This window comes from Mirounga leonina, unplaced genomic scaffold, assembly GCF_011800145.1.
Source record: "Mirounga leonina isolate KUSES-001 unplaced genomic scaffold, KU_Mleo_1.0 Mir_200, whole genome shotgun sequence".
Classification (NCBI taxonomy): Eukaryota; Metazoa; Chordata; class Mammalia; order Carnivora; family Phocidae; genus Mirounga; species Mirounga leonina.
The window spans coordinates 20,855,007-20,878,999 of NW_023270503.1; the positions used below are offsets into that span (position 1 = coordinate 20,855,007).

The window sequence follows — 23,993 nt, forward strand, 5'->3', positions numbered from 1 at the left end:
GCAACTTAGTAGCAAAATGAGATATCGGACAAGCTGCTTGACTTCTTGAAGCATGGGTTTCCCCCTCTATAAAATAGGGATGATGAGAATGTTATTACCCGAACTCATAGGATTTATCAGGAGGATCAAATAAGATAATGCTCGTCAAACATCAAGCACAATGCCTGGTATATTGTAGGAAACCAATAAATGTTAGCTATATGACTGTACTAACTTAGGGGCAGTGAGAGCAAATGACCCCCAACTCAGGTGTTAGTGACTCATATGCAAAACAATGACCTAAACAATGGACCGCTAATGAGTCTTACAGCTCTCCATGCTGTGACCCCATGGACACCAGCAATGAGCCACTTTGGGGTGGTGGTAGCAAGTGGCAGTGGGGTGTGTAGATGTGTGTGTGTGTGTGAGTATATGTGTGGGGGGGAAGAGTCAGGAAGGAAAGTGAGCTGGAAGGATAAATTAGAATTCATGAGTGCCTGTTGCTAGCCCGGCATGTGCTAAGTGTTTTACGTGCGTGAACTTATGTAATCCTTAAAATGATTAGAAAAATAAGTCGTATTAGTCCCATCTTAAAGAGGAAGAAATTCAAGTTCAGAGAGGTTAACTCACTGGCCCTAAGTCACAGAGTTAGTGCCAGGGCTAGGGTCAGATTTTCAACTCTTTCCGCTCCTTAGAGGTTGAGGGGTAATCGCTACAAGGACACAAAAAGTTATCATTTAAAGCAGAGGAAAATCCACATTGTAGTACAATGAGAATTCAAAAGAACAAAGAGAGCAAATCCAGAGAGGAAAATCCAGAGAGCCAGCATGGAGGAGATGGCAATGAGGAGGGACTTTCAGTTCGCAGAAATGACAGCTAAAAAAAAAAAAAAAAAAGGCCATTCCAGTTGGGGACAGACAGCGTGATGCCAGGCCAAATGTGAAACTATGAGGCACGTGCATGAAGAGGAAGGAACCCCTTAAACAAGAAGCTGTATGTTGTAGATACGTAGGCAAGAAAAGGCCAGAAACAGCGGGATCTGGCTGTGGGGACTCATTAGCGGTCCATTGTTTAGGTCATTGTTTTGCATATGAGTCACTAACACCTGAGTTGGGGGTCATTTGCTCTCACTGCCCCTAAGTTAGTACAGTCATATAACTAACATTTATTGGTTTCCTACAATATACCAGGCATTGTGCTTGATGTTTGACGAGCATTATCTTATTTGATCTCCTGATAAATCCTATGAGTTCGGGTAATAACATTCTCATCATCCCTATTTTATAGAGGGGGAAACCCATGCTTCAAGAAGTCAAGCAGCTTGGCCGATATCTCATTTTGCTACTGAGTTGCAGAGCTTAGGGCTGAGGGCTCACCAAGCGCAGGGAGGTCTGGAGCGGGGGAGGAGGAGGCAGCATTAGCACTTGGGAAAAGCCTAGAGGCTGGAGGCCGAGCTTACAGGGGAAGGGTTAGGGGTGTGTCTGCAATGGCTCCCACCTCCTCCTTGAGGCTGACTCATGCACCAAGCCCGCTCCCTCCAACCTCAGAGGACAGGACGCCCAGCTACTGGAGCTGAGGAAGGAGCATGGGGGAGAATGGACCCCTGTGCCTTGGTCTCTGCAGCTGACAATCGGGGAAACCCTCCAGTGCATGAGGCCTTCACCCAGAGGGGATTCATATCTTTAGCCAGTCCCTCCGTCGGCTTGACCATCCGAATCCCAAAGCTTTTGCATCTGCTTGGGGGCCATGTTGTCTTTGGCGTCAGGCTCCAGCCCTTGTTCCATCCCTGAATAACTGCGTGCCCTGCATTACTTAACATCTCTGTGCCTTATCTGTGAATTGGAGGTAATGGTGAGGTCCTCGTGTATGAGAGAGAATGCACGTGAACTAGCTGGCACGGTCCCGGCTCCCACTAAGGGCTCAATAATACTCACTAGTGTTGTCATTGCTGCTGTGACTCTTTGAAGACTGGAAACCTGGGGGCAGTGTGGGCACGGCAGGCAGAACCAGAGAAAGGCAGGGCTGGAATGGAGCTCTGAAATCACCCAACCCCTCACCAGGGCCCAGCAAAGGAAGGAAACTTCCCCAGGTTCACTCGAGCGTTGGTGTCCCAGAGGTCCGGCCAGGGAAGCCCGAAGCAGACAGAGCAACCGTGCTAACCCCCGGGAAGCAGAGGCTGCTTCTGTGGACCCCCCAGGCCAGGTTTGACTCATGACTATACCTTTTACCACCTGGGGGAACCTCAAGCAAGTCGTTCCACACACACCTCCCCCCCCCCCGGGCCTCAGTTTCCACATCTGTTAAGTGGGAACAGCAGTTCCTGCAACGACATCTGTTACAGAAATTGAATGAGATGGAGTCTACAGGGTATTCCAGACCCTGCTGGCCTGTGGAAAACTCTCCGGACACAGCAGCTCCTTTAATTTTTTTTTTTTAATTGATAATCAGGCGAGATGGGGATGAGTGGAGAGAATGATTGCAACACGAGATGAAAGAAGCAGCTTGAACAAAAGTCTAGGGATGGAAAATAGACTATGTTTGGAAAATAAGAGACCAGGATTCCAGTCTAGGATCTACCACTTCCCAGCTGAGTGGCTTTGGGTCCTTGGTCTCCTGTCTGAACGTAGGCTTCAAAGCTTCCTGGGCTAATTCACAGCAGGGCTATTATGTGAATCCAGTGAGGAAATGTACATGAAGATCCAATGTAAATTATGAAGCTCTCCATGAACTGGGAACTGCTTGAGGCCAAGATTTGGTTTCCGTCTTGGAATCCCCACCCCAGCACAGTTCCTGGCACAGAGTGGGTGCTACCTCTCCGGGGAGGTGAATGCACTGACCCCACTCCCCCTTGGGAATGTCTCAGACTCTAGTTGCACAAGGGACTCAAGCGTTCCCTTCTGACTGACCTGGTTCTGCTGCAAACAACCTTTGCCCTGGTAAATGACGGAGGTCCCACATGGAGCCTTGATTTGGGGCCAAACCCTTCATGGAATGGTTGAGCCTGGCTTACAGGATGGGGGGGAGAGGATGAAATGTGCTCTGCCCACAGAGATAGTAGGCCCAGTGGTCTGCAAGTAAAGACAATGTGCTCTCACGGGCACACAGATACTCTCGGAATGGACATCGGAAGTCTGAATATAGACTGCACACATGCCTCTTCCCAAATGCTGTCAGCAAAATGTGGTCTCTGTCCCCCTCCAAGAGTTTATTTTGGGAGCCTAGGACAAGGGCACCATCTGGGCTCCCCGGCCATAGAGTGAGGGTAATTCAGCTTCCCTTCTTCTGTCTCCTTTTCCCCACGGTCAGCCCCAACCCACCCCTCAGCAACAGAATCAAAGGATCCTTTTATAAAACAAGATCCACCAGCAGAGGAAGGAACTAGCTGCATCCTGCAAAGAATTGGTGTTGAATGACGATCAGACCACACAGGGGCACAGCAGGAAGGGTATGGCAACCCAAGGTCATTTTTGCTTCACCCCTGAGACCCTGCGACCTTCATGAAGATGCATAGCTCAGACATGTAGCATGGGAACCCCATCATTACCTCCAGCTTACAGATAAGGAAGCTGAATTTCCCAGCCATGACCCTCAGTCTGAGCAGTACCCCCAATCCAAACCCCCCTCCACATTCCAAGGTGTTTGTACTGGAGGGGTTGTTTGAAAATGTGTGGGAGGCATTTAGGATTGTCACCATGATTGGGGGGGTACTACAGGCAATTAGTCGGAGGGGTACAAAAGTTCTAAAGACCTTGGAATGCATAGGATATTCACACACAATGAAGACTGGTCCAGAGCCCACTGTGCACAGCTGTCTGACTATAAAACATTGCCTGGGTAGAAGAGGAAGGGCTGGATTCTAGGACTCTGTCAGCCTGGCCAGTGAGCCCATCAGCATCCATAATTCCTTCCTTCTTCTTCAATGTGGCATGTCTTTGTGGCTCCCTCCCCGCTGTGTGGCATGCGAGAACCCTCACGACAGATCCCATTATCCTCTGGCATTTGGCTTCTTGCAAATTGCAACAATAGCCTGGAACCAACATGGCCATCCCTGCGTCGGTCAAATTAGTTCCTGAATTATTGCTTTTGTACTTTTTCTTATAAGTAGGATTAGGGCTTTCTTGGTTGCTGAGTGTTTTTTGGGGGGGGCAGGGGGGTTGCTATTTCTTTTACAGTGATTGGCCGACCTTATCTTATTTCTTGGAATAAGCTAATACTTTTCTGTGTTTGCCAAAAGATGTTTTATACTCATTACTCATCTTTTATAATCTTCCTGAATACTTTTCCTGATTTTTCAGAAGCTTGCCTGAGGGTTTCCTATTCCCTGTAATTAATATGTTGTTCTTTTAATTCTCTTTTTTTTTTTAAGAAAAAAAAATCACGAGATAATGTTCCGTGCCTTTTAAGATTAAAAAATTTAAGCAGATATTCAAATTATTTTTAACTTGTCAAGCACCATGATGTGAGATATGTTATTGAATTGGGGTGATCTGATTCCAGGGTTTGGAATGCCTGGCTCACTGAGAACCTGGAAGGATCCAACACCATAGTGAGGAAATGAGCTGTAGTGAAGAGCCTCCTATACTTACAGACTTCTCTCCATAATTTTTGGTTCAGTGATCTGTGCAAAAAGCAAATCTGATGTTATCACTATTCCCTATCCCTTCATACACACCCTTCCTTTGGTCTTAAAACTTCAGATGACTTGTGCTTTTTCCTAGGATAAAGGCAAAATTCTTATCAGGATCTCCAAGGCTGGGTATGGGTGTGGTCCCTCCCTTTTTCTCCTAGCTCACCTTTCCTTCTGGGCTCCAGCCGTTTCTTCTTACACACACCTCCCTGGTGCCACAGGGCCTTTGTACATGTGCTTCCTTCTGCCTCTGAGACCTTCCCTCTTTTTATCACCTCATATCCTACACGGTGCCTGGTGCCCAGGAGGCACAGATAAGTGTTTACCGAAAGAATAACTGAATGAAAACATGGGTGTCGGTTCTCGGGTTTGGGATATTTTGTTTTGTTTGAGTGTGATTTGGTTTGGCCTAAACACTATCAAACCAGAGGTCACAGATGGGCAGCCAGGAGACCCAGAGACTGTTCCTGACTTGCACACAGGTATTCTTTGACCTTAGCCCCTCTTCTCTTGTCAACCAGCCTGGCCACCTCTAGTCATTCCATTTGTGACCACAGGCTGACACATGCTGTATACTACAACTTCCACTTAAACATTTCACAGAAGCTTTCATTTAAACATTTCAAATAAATATTTGGTTTCAGTTTTATGTGACTTAACTGACTTTGACAGAAACTCAGGAGGCAACAGCCCACACCTCCCACCCATGTGCATTTTTTAGAAGAATCAAAAACCCTGTCCTTGAAATCTCCATGTTTTCCAGATAAACACCCTGAGGTCTAAAAGGGAGCAGGGACCCACCCAACTATTGAGTGGCAGGACTGTCCTTTAAAACCCAGTCCCCTTGACTGCCAGCTTGGAGCTCTTTCTACTCCTCATCCCCAGAGTCAATCCTGTGGATTATATTTATGTATATTTAATGGACTTTGAAAGTGTGCGTATCTAGTTAAGTATTACACTTTATGCAATTAATGTGTACAAAATAAAGCCTAGTTTTAGGAACATTTTATCCAAATTGCTCCACAGCCTGATTTACAAGAGAAGAAAAAACCCTCCTCTCTTATCTAATAGATGTTGTGTTTCGATTTCCATTAATATGACAGGCAGGAGAGTACTCATCAAAAGTAACTCTTCTGAATTAACTGACTGAATATGGTGGCTATGCGAGAGGTCTGTGAGGAGCTCATCTTTCCTTCCTCCGTGATGGCTTGTTTACAGCCTCTGCAGAAAGCAGATGTGACTGAATAATGTGTCATCAAAGTCTTGATAGAGTTACTTGCTTTTAGAGTCGGAATCTGAGAAAAAGAAGGGCTTTTACTCTTGGCCTAGTGGTTCCTTTGCTCTGGTCTGAGAACTTGGAACAACAGGTTCTGCCTCTATAATGTGCCTAATTTAACCTTTGTTATTGCTCCCAAAGAATCTCACTATTCTCCAGATGAGCTCTTTTCTTTTTCTTCTAAAGATGTCATCCAAGTAGCCCCCACCTCCCCACCCCAGCTACTACTCCCACCAGGATACCTGTAAGAATCATTATTATTAGAGTCCTGAAAGATTGAGTCGTCCAGTGTTTGGAATAAAAAGAAAATATGTATATGAAGGATTTTCATACATGCATTTCTTCCTTCAAGTATCTAAGAACATAGAATATGCCAGGCACTGTCCCACATGCTGAAAATACACCCGATGTGTAATCCATTATTTTTTCAAATCCTTCCCAAAAGCCTAGAAGGCACAAGTGGCTGGCCTCATGTTACAGATCAGGAAACTGAGACAGAAGAATATTAGGTGATCACCTGAGGTCACAAAGCAAGTAAGGCACAGAGCTTGGACCCCGAGGACTAGAACTTGAGATTCTGAGGCCCTCACGCCATCCAGTACCACAGAGCTGTCTTTAATTACCAAGGAGAGTTTGGTTCCTCCTCTGTTTCGCACTTATGTGAGGTTGGCTAATCCCAGGACCAACTGCGAAGTGAAGCTCAGAAGGCTTTTGGATCAAGCCCTCGGCATGCGCCTGCTGCAGAGCCCCTAGTAATGGTCGTGGCCTGTGGATATTTGACTGATCATGTGTCTCTTCTGTTGAATTATATCTAAACTAGTGAGTCCATAAACATCTACAAATAACTGTGAAAGGATAGAAACCTTACACTGTGATCCCCTGGAACGTCATTCACATTGCACTGTGGGTGGTGGCCCCAAGCAATAGAGAAGGATGTTTTCAGAGCCTGACTCAGTCTCCCATGGGCATGCTTTGGCCCACGCCATCACATGATCATTTGGAGGTTGCCTTCCTCGTCCACACCCTGAGATCAGACCTCAGGCAAAGATATCCTGGCCATCAGGTTGAAGCACTGGACTCTTCTTTTTTAAGTACAAAACTGAAGTCATTTTAAGCAGGACAATGAAACAAAAGTAACTTAACAGTTTTTACAGTGTCTAAGAGATGCAAGACCAGCCATCACATCGGTGAAGTCAGAAGACTCAACTGTTAAAGCCATGTTCTTGGGCCAAGATGAGAAATAATTCCACTAAAATGGGTATTAATTTGGTATAAGTGTGACTTAAAAGTAGGTCATCCCTCCTGAAAAATGTTCACGGTTCTTCCCCCCTCCATTCAACCAAATTACATTGGAAGATTTTTTTCTAATGTTGACTCTTGATTCCTGATATGAACCCTACTTGATCATAATAAAATAATAAAATAAAGTACATAAGATAAAAATATAGAGTAAGATAATAATAAAAATAATTTTTAACATAATATTGTTTTCCATTAGCTAATATTAGCTTAGGCTTCTTACATATAAGATTGTAAGAGACCATGGCCTGCCTCCCCTTAAGAGTCTTATGGAACAGGGAGGGCGCCTGGGTAGCTCAGTTGGTTAAGCGACTGCCTTCGGCTCAGGTCATGATCCCAGAGTCCTGGAATCGAGTCCCACATTGGGCTCCCGGCTCAGCGGGGAGCCTTCTTCTCCCTCTGACCCTCTCCCCGCCCGTGCTGTTTCTCTCTCTCAAATAAATAAATAAATAAAATCTTTAAAAAAAAAAAAGAGTCTTATGGAACATACTTATAAACCCATTCTGGCCAGGCTTTTCTGTGGGTACTAGAAGTAGAAACAAGATTCTTATCTTAACCAAAGGAACTATATAACATGTCCCTACAATAATTAGAACAAAGTGAGCCTTCATTAATACTATTTATGTGAGCTCTGGGGTTCCTTATTCAATAAACATGGAACAAAAACGAGCTGAACGTACCAGAACATGGGTTTTTCCCCCCGGGGACAGGCTCTTCCACAAGGATGACCATGAGGCTAAGAGAGGCGGTGCATAGATAATGGAGACAGTGTGTCCAGTACATCTACAATTTTCATCATATGAACTACAGAAAGAAAAGACTGGCAGAATCTTCTTGGCAGCAGATGACAGTAAGATAAAGTAAGATACAAAAATGAATAATAGACTAACCTTGTCTTCAAGAAATACAGTCTCCAAGTGTTCACAGCTGGGCTCTGCTGTAATCTATTGGATGTAACAGGTCACTTCATCCTTCCAGGCTTCTCGTGTCCCTTATCTAAGCCCCAGCAGCCAGACGTGTCTAATAGTAATAACCAAGCCTCCCATTTAATGAGCGTTTGCTTTGTTCCAGGCACAGCTCCTAAAGCCTGCTTTATCTCATTTACACACTAAAGCTCGTTTACATGTTTTAGCTCATTTAATCATCCTGACTCTTTGCAAGGTTATGTTGGAGTCACATTTTTGCGTATGAAGACATTGAGGCTCAAAGAGACTGAATAACCAGGACTTGAACCCAGGACATTTAACTCCAGAGCCAGTGAATGAGCCTCCCCCCGTTCCCTTAGCTGGGATACATTTGACGTCATGGGAGCATAGGCAGGAAGTAGCTGGATGCAGAGGAAGGACAGGAGCAGTGAAGTGTGGGTAGCAGGATGCAGAGCATTCATTAAAATCAGCCAAGGTTCAAAACATACCTGCAGACCTCACCTTCCCATCCTGGCGGGTAGCAGCCACTGCCTGAAGTCACTTCCGGGAGGATCCGGACCTCATTACAGGAGGGCATCCTGCTCTGGCTTTCTGCAGCTTCTTTCAGGAGAGTTGGAAAGGATACAGATGCTTTGAAAAAAGGATCGTAGGAAGAGAGCTTGGCTTCTAGAAATGGCTATTTCAAAATGTTGCAGGGGAAAAAAAGGAAAAGAAAAGCATCAGGGAATAGCCTAATTCGGTGGTTCATGATAAACGTGTGAGAAATATGTCTCTTCAGAAGAGAGAATGCTCCAGAAGATTCTTGGCATGTGGTTTGTTTTGTGACAACAGATTTCAAGTCCAGAAACCAGTAAGAAGGAAAGTGTGTCCAATCTCTGCATTGTGGAAGGAAAAAGAAGGAATATTGGAATCACCTTTCCTATGTGTGGTACTTTGTATGTGTCACCTCATTTATTTTGTATGTTTGACTATACCCTGCCTCGTTCCTGAAAGACTTTTTTAGTGTATGTTTTTGTTTTACTCTCACAATGATCCTTAGCTGCATTCCCATATCACAGATGAAGAAAATAAGGCACAGAGGGGCTAGACAACTAGCCCAGGGTTATTTGGACAGAAGAGATATTGGGCTGGATTCAAAGTAATGGCTTTTCCAGAAGCATCCTCCATCCAAACGTACCACTCCCCACGTGTGCCAACTGTCATGCAACTCAGTGAAAAACACCATGCTTTAAAAACCCAGGTTTTGTTATCTTTGGGGGTCTTCGGTGGGAGAGGTCGGAATACCATATTTCACTCTGGTTTTATAGGTTGCTGTGATCGCTGGACCACATTTGGGGGTCTTTAGTCCCTGAAATTATAGGCACTTCTTTTTCTCTTTAGCCATAATTGCATTCCGCATCTTAAAATGGAGGAAATGATCTGTCACCAGGCAGACCGGTGATAATTGCCAAACCTGAGGGCCAGAACTTGACAGTTGGTAAATACCAAACCGCCTTCTCCTCCACAGACTGCGTGCGCTCTTACACATAAAGACGAACTTGTTAATGATGCTCTATAAATAAGTTCTAGCTGATAATTGTTCCAGCAACCGCTGTTGAAATGTGATCTGCCCTCAGATATAAAACACCTTTGTCTTTCTCCTTTCTTGTGAGGAGAAAAAGTGTGTACACCCGAAAGCAAAGCGGACCAGAGTCACTTGGCTGTGTGACCTCGGAAGAGTTGCTTAACCTCTCTGTGCCTTTGTTTCATCATTTGCCTATGTCAGGAACAAATGGGGTAATTGAATATATGGCGCTCATCTCTGGTCGCCTGGCGTCTGGCAGACGATGGGTGGGACTTATGGCTTGACTGGAATCAAGCCCTCCAGGAGTTGAATCTGCCCTTGAAAACTTTAAAGGGCTATAGGAATGTGATAGCGGTAATCATCATTTAAAGGGAAGGGAGAGGTTAATATTGATATTCCTTCAATATGTATTTTCTTCCTATCTCCATAGAACACTGACTGGATAAAGTATACCCCCTGAATTTTTGTATTCATCTCTCAAATTTAGACTAGCAGGGTTGGCAAACCACAGCCTGCCGCCTGTTTTTGTAAATAGTTTTGTGGGAACCCAGAGACGCCCATTCTTTTATATTTTGTCTGTGGTGCCTTTCATTCCAAAGCAGACTTGAAGAGTTGTGACAGAGAGTCCATAACCCACATAACTGAATTTATTTACTTTCTGACTCTACAGAGAGCCTGCCAACCTCTCGATTACAGGATGAACCACCGGGGAAATGTTTCTCTTTAAAAGCTCTCACCTCATCCGGTGCCTGGAACACAGGGTGCTCCATACGTGTCTGAACAGGACAAGAGAAATTGGAAAACGATCCAAGTTTTGAATAGGCAATATCTTGCTCAAGCTTCCCTTGGGAAAACAGGCTCAAAGTGAGGACCCAGAAGAGGGGGCTGCGCGCACCTACCCCCTATTCCCGCGGGAGCTGAAGGCTCTATTATCGATTGCTTGTTTAGTCATTCTGAAGAGCTAATTACTGAGTGCTTGTGAGATGCCAGGCCCTGGGCTAAATGCTTTATATATTTTGTCTCATAAAATCATCACCACAGTTCTGTGAAGTAGTTAATATTATTATCCTGTTTATAAATGAGAGGCCTGCCTTGCCCAAGGGTACCCAGTGGCGAGTTCTCATTAGAGATCCTCTCTTTAGGATTCCAGGCTGTTCCTTTACCAGCTCTGCCAAGTGCCTTGCTCTCCCTGTCCCTTGGGGACATCACATATTATTGTATTTCTGCCAGCCTGCGTGGCTTCATTCATTCACTTAACAATTGTTTCTATGTTGCTATAGCTAATACGTGCCAGGTTCTGTGCTGGGCATGGGGACATGACAAGGACCCATCAGATATGATCCTTGCCTGAACGAAGCTTAAAGTCAGCATAGTGAAAATGGCAAGCATTAATCAATCGCACAATGAGACTGAAACAAAACTGTGATCTGTCTCAAAGAGGAAAGACATGGGATGCCATGAGGGTGGGTCATGGGGATCTCTCTCAAGAGGTGACCCTTGAGCTCAGATCTAAAGGGGTGTGTAGGGGCGCCTGGGTGGCTCAGTTGGTTAAGCGACTGCCTTCGGCTCAGGTCATGATCCTGGAGTCCCGGGATCGAGTCCCGCATCGGGCTCCCTGCTTGGCAGGGAGTCTGCTTCTCCCTCTGACCCTCCTCCCTCTCATGCTCTCTGTCTCTCATTCTCTCTGTCTCAAATAAATAAATAAAATCTTTAAAAATAAATAAATAAATAAATAAAGGGGTGTGTAAATAAAGGGTAGACACAGAGGGGAGGGAAGGGCATCCTAGGCAGAAGGAACAGTGTATGCATAGGCTCTAGGGAAGGAGGAAGCATGGTGCGCAAGGAAACTAAAGGGTCACTGTAGCCAGAGCACATGGAATGAGGAGATGTGGTGGGAAATGCCAGGGGCCACACATGGCTTGTGCTCAGATTTGGGTCTCCATCTCCGTCTCAGAACAATGGGAAGCCACTGAGGTGTCTAAGCAGGGGTAATTAAGGTGGTGGTGTTATCCCTCCGAATGCCAGGTGTGTAGTCTTCCATGACAAGGCTGCTCTTTCCTGAGTTCACTAAGGGGCTCCTGCTAATGGAGCGTCACGCTGGGAAAGACGAACTGAGGCGTCTACAGCACGGTCTGAGGACCCAGCTGGTCACTCTGCTGAGGCGTGAAGGGTGAGCGAGCACAGCCTGGTACGCACCCATCAATCACCTCGTTGCTGCCAAGTGTGAACTCGGTGTGAGACCTTTATACCACATGCTGCTCTCAGCCTAACCCATGGCAAGGATAGCTTGCTGTCGACTCGGAAGCTTGTTTGCAGTAGTTCTGCTCATGTAGTAAAGATGAGTACTTCTCTATCAGCTTGAAAGCTGAGTTACTTGTCACCAAAGACCAATGTTTGTCGGCTGCTCACTTCCATGATGGGGCACGGAAGCTTTGCCTGTGGTCCTAAGAGTATAGTCATAAACACAATTCTCCATCACCCTTAAAATGGAATCCAGACCCCCTAGCTTGGCCTGCCAGGCTTTCCATGGTCTGGCCCCATCGCCCTGTTCGACTTCAACTCACACTACTCTGCCTCACTTAGTGGTTGCTCAATAAACGCTGTTGAATGAATGGATGTATGATTGACCGTATGATCTTGGGCAAGCCTCACTCTGGTTTCAGTTTCTTCATTTTTAGAAGAAGTGGCTGGCCTGGATTTCCTCCGAGGCCCCTCCCAAGATGAAGAATCTACAGGATGCAGAATTGGGATTCATTCAACAAACATTGCCAACGCCTCCAAGCAAGTCCCATGACAGGCCCAGGGCATAGGATATGATGAAAGATAACCCTGCCCTTGAGATGTTTGTTCATGGGTAGAGAAAAGAATAATTTCAAAATAACATGGTGCATGAGCATGAGTAGAGTGTGAACTCTACCAGCATAGGAACTAGGGCAATCTCAACTCTTTCCACTCCCTTGAGCAAAGCATCTCTCAGAGGCCCACTGTCCCCAAGACTCAGATGGACAGAATGGCACAACTCACGGAATTTTATGAGGGTTAAATGAGGTGATGCTACTGCTGGCATTTTGTCTCGCACAAATAAGTGTGCAGCAAGTGTTGGTGATGATTATCAACAAATGATGGTGGTGACTAATGTCAACAATGACATTCAGCACCCATGTGATTGTACGGTTGTCTATGACTTAACGTCTGTCCTGATCACTCAGTACTCCTGCCATCCCAGCTGTAAAGTATTTTGAACCTGTCCCCTGGACAAGAGCGCCATGGAGCAGAGAGGAGCTGCACTTGACGTTCAAGGTCAGTGATTCATGGAAGATGTCCTAGAGAAGATGAGACCAGAGCTGAGCTGTTAGGTCAAGAAGGGGAGGCAAGGTCTCCTCTGTCTCCACTCTGCCCTGGGAAATCTTTCAAAAATGCACATCTGATAAACTGATTTCTTCCTTAAAACCAGTGACTTCCTGTTGCATTTGAAATAAAGTCAAAGCTCCTTACCATTGTCTGCAAAGCCCCCCATGAGCTCGTCCCATCTTGAGCCACCTTCACCCTTCCCCAACCATGCTCAGCCATTTGTCCCTACCCCTCTGCAGAGGCTGTGCTCTCTGCCCGTGTCGTGCCTCCTTCTAGTCTTCCACGCCCAGCTCCTTTCATCATCAGAACGCAGCTCAGATCTCACCTCTGCAGACAGGCCTTCACCAACTCTACACTACCTGACATCATTCCCACTCCTATGTACCTCACCCCCATTTTTCCCACTACTGCCATTCACTTTGCAAGCCAAAGTCTTGTTTGTTTCCTTCAAAGCTGTCGATGCTATCTGAAATGACCTCTAGGAGGTCAAGGACTTCATCAGTCTTAAACAACTGGCCTCAGCACGTAGTTGGCCCTCCAAGATTTTTTGAACAAGTGAATTCCAGGCGCCTGTAGGATTGAGTGAGACAGTATGTTCTGGGATGAGAACACAAGGTTCAAGCCAGTGCCACACAAGAAAGAGTCACATCGGGTCACGAAGGACTTAAGTACAGAGAGTGTGCTGGATCTTGGTGTCAGGCTCTGAGCTGCATCGGAGCATCATGAAAAAACCAACAATATCTTATTTCTTCCTCTAACACAATGATTTCTCGTTCTTGCATTTCCAGAACGCTTCTCAATTGAGGGCACCTGTCTAAATTAATAAGAAGTCAAGATTATAAAATAATTTCCTGTAATCCAGGGTTAGCTCTTTCATGTGGTAATTCCAACTAGGCTGGCAGAAGCCCTTGGGGCATCTCTTTAATGAATAACTAGGTTTGATGCTTAATTAGCATATCACGATTAGCTCCCAAAGAGTTTGCTTTTGTAAGCCCTTTGTATTGTACATCAGATCGAAATTCTAAATGTGCCAACTCAAGCTTAGAGCAGAGCACAGCCTCACCCTTCTGCAGTCCCCAGCCCCTGCAGAATGCCACCCTGTGGGTCACCCAGTGGCTCAAGAGACTTCTTCCTGCATCTTTTCAACCTGCCTGATCCAATCTGCACAGGCAAAGCAGAGCTGCCAGTCCCTGCCCATGGTTGCCTTTCTGATTACAGAAGAGCTGCTGTAGGACCATCTGCCACCATCGGCAAAACACACGCGAAGTGAGAAAGCAATGAGCAAATAGGATATTTCAAGAGCAGCAATACCATGCTCCCTCCATGAAAAGCCCTAATGACTCAGGATGGTCAGGGTATTCTCAGATCCAAGTTTCCATCCACCTGACTGGGCATTGAGGGGGTGTGGATGCTCATTGATCGTGTGGTACTGGCTCTCCACTCCAGCTGCCCGCTAGCTGGAGAGCATTTAACAAATCTCCATGCCCTGTTCCCACTCCAAATCAATGAAATCAGAATCAGGGGAGCAGGCACAGGTGGGTATTAAAAGCACCCAGGTGATTTAAATGCACAGTGAAGGTTGCAAACCACTGTGTTAGAGGTGGTTTTTTTCCAAAGATCAAAGAAAAGCACTTTTTTTTTTTAAATCATTGACTTTCTCAGCATCTAAAACTTTACCTCCTTTTTTTAACACAATACAGGATATTGGTAATAATGAATACACTTACACTTTTTCGGAGTCACAAATCACTTTTACAGGCACTGTCTTATTAGATTCTCCCATCAGCCTGTGGAAAATGTTCACACTGCTACAGACAGATATAGCTGAGCTTTCTGTGACATTGTTACAAGACGAAAGAAGAACTGGAAACAAACTGAAAGCCAGTGAGAGGATCGTTAAATGTGTCACGGGGCATTCGGCGTTCGTGCAAAAGAAAATTCTGCAGCTGTTATAAAAACTTAGGTAGCTCTATACAAACTGGCTTCGAAAGATAGCCACAAACTATTTTTAAATTTTAAAAAATCAAGTTCAGGGTCATAATTATAAAGAATTATAATATATAATCATATATATTATATAATATAATTATAATTATAGATAATTCCATTCATTTTTAATTTTTAACAACTTTTCGAGATTTCTCCGATAAAAATTATGTGTGTTTAAAGTGTACAACTTGATATTTTGATATATGAATACATTAATATATTAGATTACCACAAACTAAATAACATATCCACCACCTCTACATAGTTACTATTGTGTGTGTATGTAAAGATGATTTAATTTAAGATCTATGCTCTTAGCAGATTTCAAGTATGCAATACAGTATTGCTAACTATCATCACCAGGCTGTACTCAAAGCCCCTGAACTCACTTATCTTGAATAACTGAAACTTTGTACCCTTTGACCAACATCTCATTTCTGTTTCCCCCCAGCCCCTGACAACCACCAAGCTATTCTTTGTTTCTGTGAGTTTGACTATTTAAGGTTCTATACATAAGTGAGACCATAAAGTATCTGTCTTTCTGGGTGTGGCTTTTCACTTAGCATGGTGTCCCCCTGGTTCATCGATATTGTCACAAATGGCAGGATTTCCTTCATTTTTATGGGTGACTAATATTCCATCTTATTTTTCTTTATACATTTTCTTTATCCATTCATTCATCAACAGAAACTTGGGTTATTTCCATATCTTGGCTAATGTGAATAATGCTGTAATGAACATGGGACTGCAGATGTCTCTCTGAGATCCAGATTTCATTTGCTCTGGATACAGACCCAGTAGTGGAATTGCTGGATCATATGGCAGTTCTATTTTTAATTTTTTGAGGGACCTCCATACTGTTTTCCATAATGGTGATATACCAGTTTGCCTTCCTACCAACAGTGTACAAGGGTTTGCTTTTCTCTACATCCTCACCAACACTTGTAGTCTCTTGTCTTTTTGATAATAGCCATTCTAACAAGTGTGTGATGATATTTCATTGTGGTTTTGATTTGCATTTCCCTGATGGCTGGTGATGTTGAGCACCTTTCCATGTACCTATTGGCCATTTATATGTCTTATTTTGAGAAATGTCAATTCAAGCCCTTTGCCCGTATTCAACCAGGCTATTTGGGTTTTTGCTATTGAGTTCTTTGAGTTCCCTATATAGTTTGGATATTGACTCTTTATCAGATACATGGTTTGCAAATATTTCCTCCCACTCTGTAGGTTGCCTTTTCACTGTTTTGTTTCCTTTGCTATGCAGAAGCTTTTTAGTTGGATACAGTCCCACTTGCCTACTTTTGCTTTTATTGCCTGTACTTTTTGGTGTCATGACCCAAAAATCATTGCCAAGACCACTGAATGTCAAGAAGCTTTTTCCCTATGTTTTCTTCTACTAGTTTTACAGTTTCAGGTCTTATATGTAAGTCTTTAATCCAGTTTAAGTTAATTTTTTATATGACATGAGATAAGGGTTCAACTTCATTCTTCTTTAGGAGATATCCAGTTTTCCCCACATCCTTTACTGAAGAGACTATCCTTTGCCCATTGTATATTCGTGGCATCCTTGTCAAAGATTAGTTGACCATAAGTGTGTGGATTTATTTCTGGGCCCTCTGTTCTGTTTCACTGGTCTATACGTATGTTTTTATGTCAGTATCATACTTTGTGGAACCAGGAAGCTTTGTTCTTATTCAAGATTGCTTTGACTATTCAGAGTCTTTTTTGGTTCCATATTAATTTTAGGAATACTTTTTCTATTTCTGTAAAGAATGCCATTGGAATTTTGATAGGGATTGAGCTGAAAGTAGTATGAACATTTTAACAATATTAATTTTTCCAACCCATGAACATGGGATGTCTTTCCATTTATCTATGCCTTCTTTAATTTCCTTCATCAATATTTTATAGTTTTCAGTGTACAAGTCTTTCACTTTGGTTAAGCTTACTCCTAAGTACAGCTGACCCTTGAATAATGCGAGAGTTAGGGACACCAACTCCCCCCATGCAGTGAGAAATCCCTGTATAACTTTTGACTTCACAAAAACTTGATTACTAATAGCCTACTGTTGACCAAAAGCCTTACTGATAACATAGTCAATTAACACATGTTTGGTACACTACTATATAGTCTTACAATAAAGTAAGCTAGAGAAAAGAAAATGCTATTAAGAAAATCATAAGAGAAAATACCTTTACAATATTGTACTGTATTTAAAAAAAAAAAATCAGCATGTAAGTGGACCAGCTCAGTTCAAACCTGTGTTGTTCAAGGTCAATTGTACTTTATTCTTTTTATTGCAATTGTAAATGGAATTGACTTTATTAATTTCCTTTTTGATTTGGATGCCTTTTATTTCTTTTTATTATCTAATTGCTCTGCCTATGACTTCCAGCACTATGTTGAATCAAAGTGGCAAGAGTGGGTATCCTTGTCTTAGAGGAAAGTTTTCAGTTTTTCCCCCATTGATTGTATTAGCTATGGGCTTTTCATATATGGCTTTTATTGCATTGAGGTAAGTTCCTTCTATACCTGTTTTGTTGAGAGTTTTTATCATGAAGGATGGTGAATTTTGTCAGATGCTTTTTCTGAATGTATTGAGATGGTCGTGTTGGTTTTATCTTTCATTCTGTTAATGTGGTGTATCACACTGATTGATTTACATATGTTAAACCATCCTTGCATCCCAGGAATAATTCCTACTTGGTCATGATGTATAATCCTTTCAATGTGTTGTTAAATTCAGCTTGCTACTATTCCATTGGTGTTTTTGCATCTTTGCTCACTAGGGATATTGGTCTGTAGTTCTCTTTTCTTAAAGTATCTGGCTTTGTTTGGTGTCAGGATGATGTTGGCCTCGTAAGATGAGTTTGGAAGTATTCTCTCTCCTTCCCATTTTTTGGAAGAGTTTAAGAAGGATCAGTATGAATTCTTCTTTGAATGATTGGTAGAATTTACCCACAAAACCTGGTCTGGGGCTTCTTTTTGTTGGGAGGGGGGGTTGATTATTACTTTAATCTCTTTATTTGTATTCATCTGTTCAGGTTTTTATTTCTTCTTGATTCAGTGTTGGTAGGTTGTATGTTTCTAAGAATTTATCTATCCTAGATATTTATAGATCCTGGATCTTTTAAAATTTTTTAAACCCTCCATGTATATGTGTGTGATCTATAAGCACAAAAAATATCAGGAAGGACATATGCTAAACTGTTAATAGTCATATTGCTTGGGCTGGGATTGCACAGAGGTGGGGGAAGAACTCTCACTTTTTTTTTTTTTTTTTAGTTTGTTACAAAAATTATACTTCCATACTGTTAAAAAAAAAAAAAATCTATTTTAAAACCACAGCCTGAGATGAATTCTAAGGAGAGACAATCACACCTGTTTTTCAGAGGAAGTAACCAAGTCTCAGTGAGATGGAGTAAATTACCCATGTGGCTAAAAATTCGTGGGGCATTCGTTTAAACATATATGTATGCTATGTTTCACAATTCCTTAGAAAAGCATTTTTTAAAAATTAGGGAAGAAAGGGAAAACCTAGTTTCCTGGAGCCCAGATCCAAGACTTCATTTGCTACTTACACTAACCATTGCACAAAGGCTTATTAACAAACAGATTGCTGATCTTCACTGAGCAAGGAGGAAGTTGAGTCCTGCACAAGCAGATGACCTTGGCAGGCTGGGGCATCCGCAGCCTGAGCCATCACTCTCTTTATCAGGAATGCTGCATCTCACAGGCTGGCCACTGTCCTCCCAGAGTCACTGGGCTGACTCAGAACCTAACCATTCCCTGCTTGCCCAAGGCCATGGGGGGAACATTCACTCAGTGCCAGTGGCAACTATGGATGCAGCCAGGAGGGCATGTCTGCCCCTGCAGGGCAGTTCCACTCCTAATAAGAGAAATTCACTTTGCACACGCTTTAGGGGAAATATCCTGGGACAGAGCCAGAGCCAGATGGGAAGAGCTTATTAAAGGCATGATTGTTACCAGAAAACATTTGCAAAGATATATGGGTACTTTTGTATATCCGTGTGTGTGTGTGTGTGTGCATTTTATATACACCCCACACACATACATACATGCACACACACCTCCCTGAATACCTTTCAATTACAACATTGTCTTTACGATTGTTCTACAGTGTACCTTAAAGTTAACCCTTATGTAGGGTGGAGATGCTGTGCCTCACACCTGTTTGGGCGAGGTTGTTGTTCTTACTCTTGTTTTTCCCTCTTGCCAGGTGCAGCTCATCCACTATAACCATGAGTTATATACAAATGTCACAGAAGCTGCAAAGAGCCCTAATGGATTGGTGGTAGTTTCTATATTTATAAAAGTAAGTGTCTTGCATTCTTTCATTCTTTTCTTGCCATTCCCAGCCCGGTCAGAATACCAGCTCAGTCTCTGTTGGGTCTCAGAAATAACCAAAGGGGTGAGGTCCGTGCCCAAGAAAAGCTTCAGGATGGTGACTTTTATACCCATGAGATTTGTGACACATGAGGTCCCTTTCACGAAGATGCAGAAACGATGGCTCCATTTCAAAGCTCCAGAGCCTGAGGATTCAGCAGCCTTTGTTCTAGAGAGAAAAGGGGAGCTGGAGCCAACGACAGTCTTCAGGTCCCACATCGTGCAAAAGGATGCAACAGAAGAGGAGGGGTGGCTCACTGACACCCCACAGCATTAAGCTCCTGTCCCTCAGTGGCCCCTTGGAAACAGAGATAGAAGGGAAATGTGAGATGTCCCTCCCCTCCAGGCCCTGCCCTGAACAGCTCCCTCCAGCTTCCCTGAAGTTGCTCTGAACCACACCTCCCATCTTCCTCTTCCTTTCCCTCGTAAGCACCCCTGGGAGAAATTAAGGAGAGATCATGAAGGCTAAGTTTATGACATTCTCAGGAGGCTCCACATCTCCCCAACAGTCAATGACAACAACAGATCTCCAACCAAGAAAATTCCAGTTTGTTAAAAATCATCATCATAATAATCACCTTTAACATTTGGACAGATACGGAGGGAAGCAGGTATGCAAATTTAAAAGAAAACGAGAAAAGAAGAAATGTCTTTCCAATTGGGAAAAAAAGAGAGAGAAAACAAAAGGAATGTGTGACCGTTCCAAAAGCTGGCAGTCACTGTGCTAGCCCCTTGGGCAGTTCTGGCCAGACCACGAGAGGCCACACCCATCAGAACTTGGAATCTGGTGAATATGATCAGTAGAAATCCAGCATTTGCCACTGGGGGGTTTTAACAGAGTTCTGGTGGTGACATGATCACTGCTCAGGAGACTGGGCACGGGGACACCCCAGGCATTACCCCCATTTCCTCTCCCAAAGCATCATCACCCTTTGCAACAGGCACTTGGCCCTGCCTGGTCCTCCCTCTCTAGAGTGCATGCCACCTCCTGAGTTCTTCCTCATGGGGGTCCCACCGGGCCTTCTTGTGGCCTGGGCAGAGCTGAACATTGGCCAGAGGTATCTGTGGGCCACTCAACTCCTGCAGCCGTCATTAGCAAAGACAGGAAGGGGTTTTGGCCAGGAAAGCATATTTTTGGGCTGTCATACCTTCTGAGTACCTGATGTGACACCCAAAGGACATTGGTTCTGGCAGAGATCCTGCCAGTCCCTACTCTACACCTCTTGGCATCATCACAGACCCAGTTATAATGAAGAGCAGATTTCTGAATTCCAGGCACTGAGAGACATACTTTACATATATTTTGTGACTTAACCCTAATAATAAACCTGTGGGGCGGGCACCAGCATCCTTATGATGAAGAAAATGGCTCAGAGAATCTTTGCATTCCACCCAAGTGCATGTAGCTTCTAACAGCCCATCCAGGAAAGGAGCCCAGGTCTTGCTTGACTTTCACACTAATGACCTTCCTCATACCACATGCCTCCCCAACAGAGCTTGGAGAAAGCAACTGAGATGAAGAAGAGAGATCATGACATTTGCAAACATCTTCCCCCATGCCCCTATGCCACCCACAAGCACAGGGCAAACTCTATCTCCCTCGACCAGCCTCGATCATGATGTTGATACAACCTATGCGTTCATCCTGGGCCATGCTCGTTGCTGGGAAGCCTGCCGATATGTCACAGTATTGCCTTGTGAGTGTCCAGGAGCTCACCTGCCTCGTTGGCCTTCCCCATGCCTGGGTTCCATGTCGGCCAACCTGAGCTGCCCAACACCGCCTGTCCTTTGGCAGGTGCCTCAGCTTAGGCCCCTGACTGTGCCTCACTTTGCTTAAAGCGCTCGAGTCAGTGGATGTCATCCCAGAAGCTCAGGCATGTTCCAGCTGACAGGGTGATTGATACGCCAGGAAGTTAGTCTCCTCAACAGCAGACCATGGGCGTGTTTCACAAGCTCTTGCAGGGAGATTACTGACGCAGGTCCCGGCTGTGTCCCAGCGGGCTGTTGGGAGGAACTTATGTCCCCACCCCTGCAGTCAGTGAAAGTTTGGGGGCCAGCTCCTGCATCTTCTCAGGCCAGTTTGGCCCCCTAGGGATGCTTCCATTCTTTCCCTGAGCAAACCTGAAGCTTTCTCGCTGGATCTCAGAATAAGTCACAGCATTTCTCTCTTTGTCCAATTTAATCAACTCCCAGATGCTCCACAGTGAGTTATCCAAGCTGAGACTTGTCACTCACTCATCCCAAAACACCGACTAAGTGTGGGACATGGGCCTGTCCTATGCTAGGCATGTGCCTAGAAATGAGATGAACAGAGCCCTTGGCTCTAAGGGCACCCAACCTCTGGTGGTCCTCCCCTCCTTCTGATCTTTCTGCACCCCCCTTCCCAGCGAAGGTCACTGCAGGGTAGGCAGGCACAGAAAATGAGAGGCCCCTCCTCTGGGTCAGCTGAATCCCTAGAGAAGGCACCCTGGCCAAAAACTGAGCCATAGAAGGGTTGGAGTTGTTGGCTAAAGTAAGAGAATTGTTTATCTGTGTGTTTTATTTATCTCTGTTCCCTCCTAATCCCCCATCCTTTCCATGACCACAGGGAACTGAGATTTGGCTGTAATTACTGCTCAATCACACACCATTAACTTCCCACTTAAGCTCACTTATACCAAGTACATACTTTATCCTCCCTCCCACGCCGCCAACACACCAGAGCCCACAAATCATCTGTGTGCACTCTGGAAATTTTTCTATTATTTTTAATCAGTTCAAAAGGTCCAGTCCCAACATTAGTGCTGCCCAGACTCACCGGATACCAGGAGCCCAAGGCACCTAATTAAGGGGCATGGCAGATTCCTTACTAGCCGTAACAATATATTTTTGTCTCTCCTTCCATGTGAATTGGCACAAACAGGCGGCATCAAGCTATGTTTTAAGTGGCCAAAGAGGAGGTCAAAGGAGAAGCTAAATTTGACACTAAAGCTTCTGGGGGGCAACAGTGTTTGCTTTGGGACTTTTCTCCATTTGGGGGTGGCTCTGACAAACTCCACTGAGCATTCTCACTCATCACGCTTCCCCCCCACCACCATGTGTGTCTCACCACAACACATCCAGGAAACTGTGTGGGAAAGGAGAGACAGATGGAGGGAAAATAAACAGTCTGTGCTTTCTCCAAACTAAAAATTACCTGTTGCTTATCTAATAATAATAATCATCTGCTGCAATTTTTCCAACCCTCAGAATAAATCAGATTTAAAATGCTGATGTGTCACAGCATCCGATTAACAGCTGAGGCGTAAATTACAGAGCAGAGCTGAGAGAGGTAGGAGAGAACTGACTGAGATGAACCCTTGTGCCTTGGAAAAGACTGAGTAGAAGGGAGGTTGTTAAGAAACAGTGTACACGGTTATGTGAGAGCACATCACAATTTCCAAATGGTGGTCCTCTGGCTTGAGCCCCTTGAACCTTGCCTTGTTCTCCCAAAGAAGGAATTTGGAGACCTGAGGGCATGGACATAAAATGGGAACTGATCCCTGGACATCTAGTACAATGTATGGCCCCTAATAGGCACTTGGTAAATATTTATTGGATGTATGGGTGCATGGATAGATGGATGGATGGATGGATGGATGGATGGATGGATGATTGGTTGACACAATGGCATGGCTTATGATATACTTGATTCTTATAATAAGCAGTTATATAAGGTTTTAAATTATTTCTTAGAGATTTTTTTTTCATCCCCTGATACCACTATTCTGGGTACTCTTTCTCTCTCACTGTCTTTAGAATAACTGTCCCCTTCCTAAAATGTCACTCCTCTACTTAAAACTCTTTGATGGTTCCTCATCCCTTCAGAATGAAGCTTAAATATCCTCCCATGACATTCAAAGTCTGATATGAGCTAGTCCCTGCCTACCTGTCTTGCCTCACCCTCCATCCTTCCCCCATACCCTCAGTAACAGCTACATGGAAGTACTTGCTGGAGCATAACTAGTTCTCACTCTCTCATGTCCATATGCACAGATTCTCTGGATGCAATTTTTTCCTTACCCTTCTTCCTTTCTACATTCTACGAGCAAAGCACCTTGTAGTTTCCACCTATCCTTCAAGACCCAGCTCACTCAGCTCCCCAGATTCCCCACGTGGGTGGTCTTCCCCTAATATCATCATGCCTGCAACTCTATCATAGCAATCTTCACACTCTATTATAACCATTCATTTACTCACCTGTCTTCTTTCTCTAGACTAGGATTTCTTGAGAGTAGAGTGTGTGCATTTAATGTCTGAATTTCCAGCCACCATGTTGTTTGGCACATGGTAGGCACTCAATGAATATGAATGAATAATTGAATGCAAGGAGGCAGTATTTATTCCGAGATAGCACTGCCTAGTCATTAATATTTTCTTTTCTCTCCTAGGTTTCTGATTCATCAAACCCATTTCTTAATCGAATGCTCAACAGAGATACTATCACAAGAATAACATATAAAAGTAAGTTTGGTTCGATTTCCTATACAACAACTATTCTATAAAGGTTAGTCCTGTCTGAAGGCAGCAAGCCAGAACTGATGATCTCAGAG

At 44.2% G+C, this 23,993-nt stretch overlaps 1 protein-coding gene across 1 annotated transcript in view; it reads left to right on the forward strand.

Moving 5' to 3' along the window:
• Positions 1-23,993, forward strand: part of CA10 (carbonic anhydrase 10) — a 509,356-nt gene that overhangs the window by 464,735 nt on the left and 20,628 nt on the right. Inside the window, exons 6-7 of the mRNA XM_035026805.1 lie at positions 19,256-19,351; positions 23,832-23,904. Coding sequence (XP_034882696.1) covers positions 19,256-19,351; positions 23,832-23,904 — 169 coding nt within the window. The remainder of the gene's footprint in view (positions 1-19,255; positions 19,352-23,831; positions 23,905-23,993) is intronic.